Source organism: Lepidochelys kempii, chromosome 10, assembly GCF_965140285.1.
Source record: "Lepidochelys kempii isolate rLepKem1 chromosome 10, rLepKem1.hap1, whole genome shotgun sequence".
In the NCBI taxonomy this organism is placed as follows: domain Eukaryota; kingdom Metazoa; phylum Chordata; order Testudines; family Cheloniidae; genus Lepidochelys; species Lepidochelys kempii.
Window position 1 is genome coordinate 53,956,978 of NC_136389.1, and position 12,850 is coordinate 53,969,827.

At 35.7% G+C, this 12,850-nt stretch overlaps 1 protein-coding gene across 7 annotated transcripts in view; it reads left to right on the forward strand.

Moving 5' to 3' along the window:
* ICE2 (interactor of little elongation complex ELL subunit 2) overlaps positions 1-12,850 on the forward strand; it is a 55,956-nt gene that overhangs the window by 18,869 nt on the left and 24,237 nt on the right. For 5 of the 7 annotated variants that reach the window (XR_012153965.2, XM_073303629.2, XM_073303631.2 and 2 more), the window contains 4 exons: positions 3,267-3,401; positions 3,700-3,822; positions 5,438-5,597; positions 12,289-12,473. Coding sequence is in view for 6 of the 7 variants with exons in the window: in XM_073303629.2 (XP_073159730.2) it covers positions 3,267-3,401; positions 3,700-3,822; positions 5,438-5,597; positions 12,289-12,473 (603 nt within the window). In the remaining variant the exon portion in view is untranslated. The remainder of the gene's footprint in view (positions 1-3,266; positions 3,402-3,699; positions 3,823-5,437; positions 5,598-12,288; positions 12,474-12,850) is intronic. The other 2 variants (XM_073303632.2, XM_073303635.2) reach the window with 2 other exon arrangements.

The window sequence follows — 12,850 nt, forward strand, 5'->3', positions numbered from 1 at the left end:
CATCATAAGAATATGAATGGCAAGATCTGAATTTCTGCCTTATTCCTGTACTAATTTGCAATGGGAGCAGACATGTGGGGGACCCTGAATATGAAGTTGGCAAATATAAATTTTAATTAGAAGTTTTTTTATTTGTTAGAGATGAAGTGGAGAAAGTACTAATAAAATAAAACATTTTGATAATTGTGTATATTTCTAGTAGTGACTTACCTTGACGTGAAATAGTCTATTATTGTGTTAGAATGGTAAACTCTTCCAGATGGAAAATGTGTTACTTTCTGTCTTATAGCACAGAGCACTGTCTCAGTCCACACATCATAATAATTACAATATTTCTTAGTGAGTAGTTACTTCAGCTAAATTTGGTAATAAGGCTGATCTTATTTTACCTTAACATTTTCTTGCTTTGCAGTTTCTCGTACACAAGACAGATTTGTTCTGTAGTTGAGAAATAGTTTGGGTAGACACAATTATTAGAATCCTGTTCTACATTATAGCTTTAGTGTTGTTTCAGAAAAGAAACAATAAGGAATAAAAACATAGATTTGTTTAAAATTGAGATTAGCCTTAATTTGTTCTCTACCCTTGTTATATATTGTCTATTGTTGCAGTTTGTGTCCATTTTTTTTTTTAAACAGAGGACCCTACATCTGGTCACAAAATGTGGCCTCATTCCTCCATGTCCTCTAGTCTGTGATTTATATTTAACAAAATTACTTGACTCCAGTCATCTTTGAAGCAGCAATTGTAGACAGAGAATGGAATAATTTTTAGTTGGTGCAAGTAATGAATTACTAAAGTCCATGAGTAGGTGATGTGAAATTAGTGTAATTTTTTTCCGCGTCCAGGGTTCACATGCAAATGAATGTGTTTCCACAGGGGACATTCCCTTCCTCTTTACCCTTGCATCCTTCACCTGAAACCTACATAAAATAGATACCATGAAAAAGGAATTATTAAGGGTGTTTCAGAGTCCAACTAGAAGGCTGAGCCTCCAAAGAAAGTTGCTTATTTGCTGAGAGAAAGACTTAACTAGTTCAATGCAAACTGATTGGCCGAAACATGTATTTACAGATTGGTATCTGAATAAAAACCTTATTTTTAAGTACTCCTTATGCCTTCATATACTGTATTAACAGTGATCATTACAGCTCCATAGACTAAATGTATTAGTAGTAATAAGTATTTATTTGCGTTCTACATAAAACTCCAAAAGTTTTCTGAGAGCTTTTCCCTCTCTGTGCTAATTCCAGTACAGCAGAACAACAAACGTTACCTATGGATCTCAAATACCACGGTCACAGATGACTTAGCTGGCTTCTTGAAGAAGAAAAAAAAGACACAGATTTATTTTTTTTAAAGGCTTTTAAAATTTGGGGGGGAAAGTGTGGGAGATAGGAAGATTACCGTAATCTGTTTCCCTGATTTTGTTTATTCCTTCCTCATCCTCTGCAGAACCCCCAAAACAAGATCATAGGAACTTTTAGCCACTTTCAAAATGATAAACTCATGGTATTTTATGCAATGGAAAAACAACAGCAAAAAAAAAACAACCAAAAATAAAAACCCATTAAGCACATTTGTATCCTATACTTCTCTGTTTTGTGTTTGTACAATGCCTCACATTCTGAGGCCCTGGTACAGGACTGGAGCATGTAGGTGCTACCACAATACAAATTATATCTGAATACGTTTGTCCACCCCATACTGTTTTTTCTTATCAAGACAGGTTTCATTTCCCTAAAACAACATTTCATCCGTACCAGTAGTCTTGGTTCTATAATACTTCCAAGCTTTCTGGATCAGAGTAATACATAACGTGGTAAAGTACCAAATGCTTTTATGATAAATTACAGAATATACTTTCTTCTCTTCTGGCAATTGATTAATTTAGTTAGATTGTTCAGAGTACTGATCTAGACAATCCTTTCTTAAATAAACCCATACTGAGCTCTGCTTTTAATACTTTTCACACTTATAGATGTTTTAATTCTTTATCATTGTTTCCAATATCTTTTCCCTTGGGAACAAGGCCGGCAGATGTTTAATTTTTCTCTATCCTCCCTTGATACCTTCCTAAATATGGAAAACTAAATTAGTTCTTTTAATACTGCCTCCAGTCTTAAAACCAATGTATAACTTAGCCAAAAGCTTTCATATTCCCTTCCTAGTTCCTTCAGAATGTAATTTTTCCAAGTTTGGCATGTTTCCACCTTTTATAATTATAATGGCTTAATTATCTACTTTCAGCAACCGCAAAGCCTTTTTCACACACACCCCATGCAGAGAACCATGTCCCATTATCTGATAGCATCTTATTTTCTGCTACCTTTATAAAGAACTCAGAGTTCTGGAAAAATTAGGGGATTAATGATGTAGTCTCGCGCATTTTACAGTTGAAGAAACTGAGGCCTCAGAAATCTAAGACCAGCCTGAAAATGTGGTCCTTATACAAACTCCTGTTTTTGTAGCTGCAAATGGGTAAGTGCAGTTAAGGTTATTTAGTAGTTTCAGTACCTGATTTTTGGGAAAATCAAATACTTAGGCTTCTAAGACCTTAATTGCGTTTGTGCCCACAATTTGTGGATATTTTTGAAGACCAATTTTTAAAAATCTGGACTCAGTGATTTGCCAAGGATCACACAGGGACTCAGTGCCAGATCCAAGAATAGAATCTACATCTTGTGACTTCCATTCCTGTCTCTTAACCACAAGATATTCCCTTTGTCTCTCTAGGTTCCTATCTCTTCCTCCATCACAGTGTTATATGAGCGCCTACACACCTCATAGAGTTCATAGAAGTTCATCGAATATCAGGGTTGGAAGGAACCTCAGGAGGTCATCTAGTCCAATCCCCTCCTCAAAGCAGGACCAATCCCCAATTTTTGCCCCAGATCCCTAAGTGGCACCCTCAAGGATTGAACTCATAACCCTGGGTTTAGCAGGCCAATGCTCAAACCACTGAGCTATCCCTCCCCACCTCCTTTTTGGGGCAGTGCTTTTAAAACAAACAACAAGCAGCCTTCTACCAACCTCAATTTTTCCTTTTTCCTCTTGTCACAAACTGTTAAACTGAATTCTAAAGAAGAATAAAGAAATATTTTTAACAAATCTATTCACAGAAATGGATGAAATATGCATTCTTTCTCATAGCTGAAAATACAGGCAGATGTAACTTTTGCAGCAGCATTCTAATTTTTATGAAACTGTTATGGTATTGATACATAGGCTTTGTAACATCCTTTTTTGTTTTTTTCCCCCTTTAGCAATTTTTACGTGCTTGTATTGGACATGTGAAGAAGTACCCTGAATTCTACATTCTCCATGAAATCACCAGTATCATGGGAGGCAAATTTAGCACAGAGTTGACCTTAAAGCTGGAGAAAAAACTACTTGCATTGGTAACATCTCTCTCTCTCTCTCTAAGTTCAGATATTATTTTCTGATAACCTGAATTAAACATGCATTACATTATGTAATGCTACATTGATTGAGATCATTCTTCCATGCTTGGACTATAGGTTACAACTTGCATTGCTTTGCTAATAACTAAATTATTTTGGAGACTGGAAGGTAACCGTTCTGTATGAATATTTTTAAAATATGAGAATCTTACATTTTTAGAGGAAATTTATATAAACAATCAAAATGCCAACACTGATGCCAATAAATGTCTGATGCTGCTTTATTTTATTCAAGGGAAAGGCAAGATTTCTTAAAATATTGTCACCTGCCATGCATACGCAACTACAGCTATCCGTAGATTATAAAACTGTAGCATCTGTTGCAACTCCAGAACAGAGAGCTTCTGCTATGCATAATGTGAGTAACTATTGTTGTTATAATGTATGTAATAATGTAATTCACATCATTCTTTTTAGTGGTGTATGATCAATGTAGCGTTTCTGTTACAACAATCATCCTCCCATTTTTAAAGTTTGAAATAGCACTAACAGCCTGATCCGATGCTCACTGCAGTAAATTCCGTTCACTTCAATAGACGTTGGATGAGGCCCTTAGAATGTGACATGCCAGCTATCTGTAACCTCTAATGAATTTAGATAGAGCTATTGTTTACAAGTACTCTGGTTAAGGATCTAGTTTTGTATTCATTTTAAAATTATCTTTTTTTTTAATTAAAATATCAATATATATGTAATGAAAAGAGTTTGATTATACAAAAAAATTAGTTTACAAAGGATTTTTTTTTCTCCTTATGGAATTTATTTGTCACAGAATGTGAACTCCGTGTTTGAGTTAAATAGTTTATTAGGCTATATGCTAGATTATTTCCTGAAAAGATATCTTAAATTATTACTAGTATCCTTACATAAAGTGATAAGAAGCAGTTGTCTCCTATCACAAATGCCATGTGATGTGGCTTTTTTAAAAAAATACGTATTCTACATAACTTGTTGTACACTAATATAGGAGCTATGTTCATAAGTTATGCATTGACCATTCAAGAGACACAGAGATTTTGGAGGGTTGGGGCTTGGAAATGTCTGAGTTGCAAGAGAAGTCAGGATGAAACCATTAACATGTCCCATGGTTCATCAAAGGGTAGTCCTGCTGCTGTGAACTACATATAGTTCACTGGCAAGAACCTTGAAAGAAAGGAAGAAATAGCTAGTGGTTCCTCCTTCCTCACATTTTTGTACTGTCCTGAACTGCTCTTGAGTTCCCCACATTGCCAATTCTGATCATTCCAGCTCTCATCATCTCATCACCCCATGCCTCCAATTACAATATCCTCATGCTTGTGTAGACGCACAAGCATAATTCATGGCAAGTTTCATAATCTTAATTCTGCATTTCTTGCGTTTATCATACTTGGATTTTGTGTTTAACATTCTTGAAAGGTAATATTTACTCAGATCACTGATGTGTGCCTGCATATTTAACTTCACCATAATTTTTTTTTGTGTTGGAACTGCTAATGCTATTTCTGGGCCCATAAGGTGATGACATCTTCTAAATGTCAAGGATACAAGAGAATCCTATGATATTCTAATGAACAAGAAGAGTGATGCTCCATTAGTTGAAATTGACTCTTCAGTGTGTTGTGTTATATGCTTGTATTTGTGATTTATCTGACTCAAAGTACTAACTGTGTGTGTGAGAGAGAGAGATGTGGGGGGAGTTGTTTTGTTTTAAGTGTCATGCAGCTGTTTATTGCTTTTCTTTGTTCCCTTTTTTCCTGGTAATTTTTTGTGCTACAATATGTATGTATAGGATGCAGAGAACACTTCTAGGGTCTTGCCTTAAAGTTTCTTTGATTCTGAACTCGAACGTTAATGTTGTGTTTGAATATTTGTTTTCAAATATTTTTTATTCAGTAATCTAAAAAAAACTGGATATTTTAATTAACTTGTTTTTGCTTGTTAATGTTTAAAATGTCATTGTTTATTTCTTTTTTTTTATTAATTTGTTTTAGGACATTAGTTTGGATCCAAATGCTGAAAAGCTTGCTTTAAAATATTGTCCACAAGTAGTTTTAAATAGTCAGTCATTATTTACTTTGTTGAATAATCATGGACTAAACTACAAGGAACAGTGGGAAATACCAGTTTCTGTTAAAATGATCCCTGTTGCAGGTACAGTATGTTTTGTTCACGGGGTTTGTGGTTTTTATAGTCACCTTTCCAGAGGTACACAGAGAAGAGAATTTCAAAATCCTAATTGTCCAAATAGTCTTTCCCTACATATGCATACTTATGCTTATACATTGATTCCCTGTAACACTATGAATTATTAGCCAAATATGTGCTTCTGTTTTCATTGTTATAAGATTACTTAGGTGTTTCTTTTGCACCGCACCGCTATCTTGTAGCTTAGGATTCTTTTTAATGGTCTGAGATCTAACTTCTCAGTAATCATACTACACGTTAACCCTTCCACTTAATTAATCTAAGTGTGCAGGAAACATTTACAAGTTACAAAACCAGCTTTGTTTCTTAATGAGGGAATGGTGATTGTGTTTCAGATAGAGCATTCAGGCTTTTTAAGTTTTGTCAAATCAGTTTGCATAAACACACACCGGCCAACAAAAAGAAGACAAGAGAAGGGAAAAATAAGAAAATAGTACTCCTTTTCTGGTCTGGTGGTAGATGGGGATAGTCATTTTAGACAGTTTCATGGTGGGGTTATGGCTCTTTCCTTAGGCATACAGAGTCTGGTCCATGTAAATTCTCTGATTGAAAAGGGTGGATTAGAGGCACAATCTCATAGCTAGATGTAGTTTCCCCCTCTTTCCTGGTAACAGGAACCAGTGGCACTGCCATCAGAATGTTCAGGCAAAACCAAGTCTATCACCTAGAGTTCATTGGTAAAATCTGAGAAATTCCTTGACTTCAAGTCTATAGGCATGGCATTCATGACTGGCATCAGAAAATAAAGAAAAGCAAAGGGAAAAAATGAACACAAAATAAAACCAACAAAAGCAGAGAGAGAGATGAGCTTAGGCCCTTTTGGGTTACTCTGGTTTTTAGACTTGATTGGCCCATAGAAAATTACTCGGCGTTCACAACAGTCTTTCTGGAAGTTTCTAGTAGCTTTTCTAACTGATTTAGGAGCCTAAATCTCAATTTCAGAGAGGATTTAAGCACTTTTTGGCTTCCAAGTGTTTAAATCTTTTTTGAAAATGAGACTGAGCCCTGGTTGATACTACAGAGTTAGGTTGACGTAAGGCAGCATATATCAACCTAGCTCTGTAAGCGTCCACAGTAAAATGTAGCTCCTTTCTATGTAATTCACCCACTACAACGATTTAATAACTCTACCTTCGTGAGAAGTGTAGTGCTTAGGTCGATTATAGTTAGGTTGATGCAGTGTCAGTGTAGATACTGCGTTGCTTATGTCGACTGCTGCTGCATTTCAGAAGCCTTCCCGCAATGCACCACGCTGACAGTTAAATCAGTGCAAGCGCTGCTGGTGAGCACATACATCACTGACACAAGGAGCGTAGTGTGGACATGCAAAAGCAATTTAATTACTGCGGTGACTGTATGTTAACGTAACTTAGGTTGACTTAATTTTGTAATGTTGTCATACCTTTAGGCTCCTGAATCAGTTAAGTGTTGCAATGATGTGTGCACTAAATGCCTAAATACCTTTAAAAGTTTAGGCCTAAATCAAATACACTCACTCTGTTAGAAGTAACCCAAGTCAATTGTTCCTATTGTCATGACCAATCTCAGTGTTTAAAACATTGGTTTTCAGCCTGTGGTCTGCGGACCTTGGGGGTCCACAGACTGCCTAAGATTTCCACCTTCATTAAAAATTTTTTAATAAATTTTATAATAAAAAAAGGTTGAGAACCACTGGTTTAAAACAAAAGATTACTTCATACATGTGGCACACCTATCATTTCAGTGTCACTTTTGAAAGTCTACAGGATTTGTTCTTCTCAAGAGTATGTATGTTGCTCTTCCTTGCAAATGAACACCTACAAAAATGATGTTCCAAAACTTGAGAATTTTTGAATTTTTGACTCAGATATTGTGTGTTTCCAGTGTGTTTGATCATTTTGAAAAGCAAAAACCAATGACTTAAAATGGATTAATCAATATACCCAGACATACTGTAATCAGATTAAAAAATAAAACAAAACATGGATGTGATTTAACACCTCATATCATCTTCAGTGAATATGGTTTAATGTGTATCTGATATATTTTTGTCAACTGTAAAAGTGCAGTTATGGTCAACAAATTGACTGTAAAAATGGCACACCTTAATATCTCCAGTGTGTTTACTGTGTACTTATTTTTCTGACTGAAATATTTTTTTCCACCTGTTAGCCCTGGGGCCCTGGGAGACAAAGCTGGTTTCTAATCTAGTTCACACATCAACAACAGAATTATTTCATTTCAGTTATATAACATTTATTACTGTCATGGTGACCTATATCAAATGTAGCAACACTATACACCAATACCTATCTCAGATAATTCCGTTAAGTGAAAGCTATTAACTATATCAAAGAACAGCAAGACTCCTTCTGATGAAGCAGAAGGGGGTGGGAAGAAGAATCTTGTGATATTATTTGAAAGATGCCATCCCATCTCATAAAAGCCATTAGTTGTCTCAGAATTACATTTCAGTGTTGTACCATGATCTGCATGTTTGGGTTTTTCTTTCATTTAAAAACAAAGTCAGGGAGCATGAAAATTCAGCTATTTTTATAGCTGTGATTTTGGTGCTTCAGGAGGAAGCAGCCATCTAGGATGCAGGTATCATGGCCTTTCTGCTCAATATTATTATGCTTTTCAGTTAAAAATCCGTTCAGTTAATATAGTTTAGCTGGAGTTATTAATTTATTCCATAAATTCATTGAAGGAAAACATGAGGCAGTTTTCTATAATAATCTGGAAATGAGCCAAGAAGGAAATTTCTTTTTCTGTAAAGGAAAAAAGGTCCAGTTTCATGGCAATTATCATAAAAAGTAAACTTTAAAAAAATCAGCTACTGAAGTTACTTCTCTGTTCTTAAGGAGAGAAACTGATAGTTTTTTAGACCTTGTCCTACCTTGTTACTGAGAATAGTAACAATCTCTAGAGATATTGCAATTAACATTGAGTTTGGACACGCTATTTTATATCACATTATTGCAGTGAAATGCCCTCCTTGTGTTTTAAAATTGTAAGCTGTGCTCTTTGTGAAGTAAGTAAATGTGTTCCTTGCAAATTTTATAAATTATAGTAATGTAGGGATGGTATAGAAGAATTAACTGTATAATAAGAGAGCTTCAGAAAAACATCCACCTATAGTTTCATAAAACAAATTAGTAAAAACTTCCTGGAATTGAAAGGGCCAGTGTTACAATGTACTGTTCTATAAATAAGTTAGGTTAGTAGAAGAAACTCCTGCCAGTAGAAAACACAAAAAACTTGTAGTTTAGTCTAAACTAGGTGGTCAAGCGATTTAAAAAAAAAAAAGTAATTGCGTCTCAATCGTGCAATTTTAAAAAAAGTAATCACATTTTAATCGTGCTGTTGAACAATAATAGAATACCATTTATTTAAATATTTGTGGGTGTTTTCTACATTTTCAAATATATTGATTTCAGTTACAACACAGAATACAAAGTGTACAGTGCTCAGTTTATATTTATTTTTGCATACAAGTATTTGCACTGTAAAAAATCGAAAGAAATAGTATTTTTCAATTCACCTACTACAAGGACTGTAGTGCAATCTCTTTATCATGAAAGTTGAACTTACAAATGTAGAAAACAATATAAAATTTTAGAGCCTATAAGTCCACTCATTCCTACTTCTTGTTCAGCCAATGTCTTAGACAAACAAGTTTGTTTACATTTGCAAAAGATAATGCTGCCCACTTCTTGTTTACAATGGCATCTGAAAGTGAGAACAAGCATTCTCATGGCACCGTTGTAGCCGGTGTCGGAAGATATTTATGTGCCAGATGTACGAAAGATTCATATGTCCCTTGATGCTTCACCCACCATTCCAGAGGACATGCGTCCATACTGATGACGGGTTCTGCTCGATAACAATCCAAAGCAGTGCGGACCGATGCATGTTCATTTTCATTATCTGAGTCAGATACCACCAGAAGAAGGTTGATTTTTCTTTTTTGGTGGTTCAGGTTCTGTAGTTTCCGCCTCGGAGTGTTGCTCTTTTAAGACTTCTGAAAGCATCGTCCACACCTCATCCCTCTCAGGTTTTGGAAGGCACTTCAGATTCTTAAACCTTGGGTCGAATGCTGTAGCTATCTTTAGAAATTTCATTTTGGTATCTTCTTTGCATCTTGTCAAATTTGCAGTGAAAGTGTTCTTAAAATGAAGAACATGTGCTGGGTCATCATCCGAGACTGCTATAACATGAAATATATGGCAGAATGCGGGTAAAACAGAGCAGGGGACGTACAGTTCTCCCCCAAGGAGTTCAGTCGCAAATTTAATTAACACTTTTTTTTAACGAGCATCATCAGCATGGAAGCATGTCTTCTCGAATGGTGGTCGAAGCATGAAGGGTCATACGAATGTTTAGCATATCTGGCACGTAAATACCTTGCAATGCCAGCTACAAAAGTGCCATGCAAATGCCTGTTCTCACTTTCTGATGACACTGTAAATAAGAAGAGGGCTGAACAAGAAGTAGGACTGGTGGACTTCTTGAAGTTTTATATTATTTTGTTTTTTGAGTGCAGTTACGTAACAAAAAAAAAATCTACATTTGTAAGTTGCACTTTCACGACAGAGATTGCACTACAGTATTTGTATTTGTATGGGGTGAATTGAAAAATACTGTTTTTTGTTATTTTGCAGTGCAAATATTTATACTCAAAAATAATATACACTTTGATTTCAATTATTACACAGAATACAATATAAATGAAAATGTAGAAAACATCCAAAATGTTTAATAAATTTCAAAACTGCTATTAATCGTGATTAATTTTATAATTGCGATTAATTTTTTTGAGTGAATCTCCTGAGTTGACCGCGATTAATCGACAGCCCTAGTCTAAACCAATTAAGTCATGCAAATACAAATTTTTTTGTTGGCAGATGAATCTTAGCAGAAGTTTGAATATAGGCTTCCCAATTTTTTTACGTATCTACTACCTTCTGACCATTTTTTCACTTTGTTTCCTCCAGTTTGTTAAAGAAGTTAAAATGTTGTCTTGAGTCAGTGGATTGTGAATTGATGGTGATATGGAATCTCAAAATTTGGTGTGAATGAAAAAAAAATGTATTTTCTTCAATATTTGTTGAATACCCAAGGCAAATAATTGGGAGTTAGGTGGGTAGGGAAATACTTTGTACCACCTCCCATTACAGTTGCTAACCAATTTTTACTTAGCTCGCAGTAAGCCGGTGTGTCAACCTATCCCACAGCAGTCTACTGTGCATTCTGTTCATGTTGACCCTGGTGCTGTGCACTCAAAGTTTTTTGGTGTGCTTTAATCTGCTCCCATTTCAAAGTGGGACAGATCAAAGTGCACTGCAGAATGTTTTGCTGGCAGCGCCACATGGACGCTTAGGCTATGGCTACACTACAGCGCTTTCAGTGGCATGGCTGTACCGATGTAGCTGTGCCGCCGTAGCCGAAGGGAGAGAGCTCTGCCATCAACTTAATTGCTCCAGCCCCCACAAGGGACAGGAACTATGTCAGCGGGAGAAGTTTCCTCCTGGCACTTAGGTCAGTATAACTTAACGTCGCTTATGTTTCTCAAGGATGTGAGTAACTTATACTGACTTAAGCTGCAGTGTGTACGTAGCTTTAGTGTGCAGTGAGCTGGGTGCAGGTTAGATTCACACCCCAGCTTGCTGTAAAATAAGTGTTCATGTAGACAAGCCGTGATAATGGGAGTTCCATACCAGGGAGGGAGTTGGCAAGAGGGGATTGGAAGGAGTGAATACAAATATTTGCTTCATATACAAATACATGAAATTTGCAAACTGTCTAATCTGTAACTGCATTGACTCAATGCATACCTATTTGATGGTTTTCACTTTAATCTGTAGAATGCTAAATTAACACTTTATCACTTAAAGGGCTCCCATCATGTGTGATGTTATCAAGAGGGTGGTCTTATTCTCTGAAATAACCAAACTCTTCAGTATACTTTTTTTGTTTAAAGTGTGTGTCTTACCTTCAAATGATTTTGTAAAGATTAATTTCACTGATCCCCCCCCCCCCCCCGTAAAATTAACTACATTTTCAAGGGTATCTCCATTGTCTTCAGATTAAGTTGTCTATGATATGAATGTTGCACTTAAGACAAAGTCTAAAAATAGGAGGGCATTACAACTGACTGTGGCTAAGGATATAGTTTAGGTTGCTGAACATTCCTTGCTGGTAATGAGACATGAAATGGAAAAAAACAAGCTTGACGCTCAGAGCCGTGGATCAGTTTGTGAGGCTGGCAGTTGGAGAAAATATCTTTTTTTATTTGCAAACTGAACATACTTGATATGGGAATCGGTGAGATATAATGAATATGAGACCCCAAAATGCTAATTTTACAAATTAACTTTTCAGGATAGAACTGCACTTTTAAATAGTATGTGAAACTGAAGTAAGCTGTCAACCTATTGCATATTACTGCCATGGGAACCTGATAAATTTCACTTCTCCTAGATGTATTTGTTCCCCAACGAATAAGCAATAGAAACGAATTTTTTTTTTCACCCTTTTTAATTTGACTGTAAAATGGTTTTGAATACAAGTCAGAGGAACGAAGTTTAATATTTAAATTACCTAATGATTTTTCTTTAGAGTATGGGAAACGTAAACCCTGTCCTTCTCTTAAAAGGTGCCAAACCAGTCAAAGTGATTTATATTGACTCACCACTCCCAAAAAAAGAGATAACTGTGAGAGAGAAGAACCAGATTTTTCATGAAATCCCGCTGGACACTCTGACTTCCAAAAATTCAATTATTCCAGTCTCTGCTGTGTTGATGGACAATCCATTTGAGGAAAAGATGTTTCAGTGGGACGTATGTAGCTGTCTGTCTTTTCAAAAATATGCTAGCTTATTTCCTTGATCTTTGTGTTCTGCAGTAATATTGGGGGGGGAACAAGGTTCTCTCCATTATTATCACTGAATTATGGAGTGAGGTTTTTTTGAATGCATCTCTCTCTTCTTAAATGCTTCTGTCCAATCTAGTCTGATTACTGATGTGTGCCCTCTTTAAATATATTTGTTTGTGTGACTTACGTAGATGGCAGTTTTCATATTGTTTCTTCCCTTTATTCATATTTTGAAAGGCTCTTGTGACTCTTGGATTTAGAGGTGTTTTATACGTAAATTACTGAAATATTTTTCTTTGCGTCTTCAAAATAATGTCTGGTGGGTACAACATTTTGTGCATCT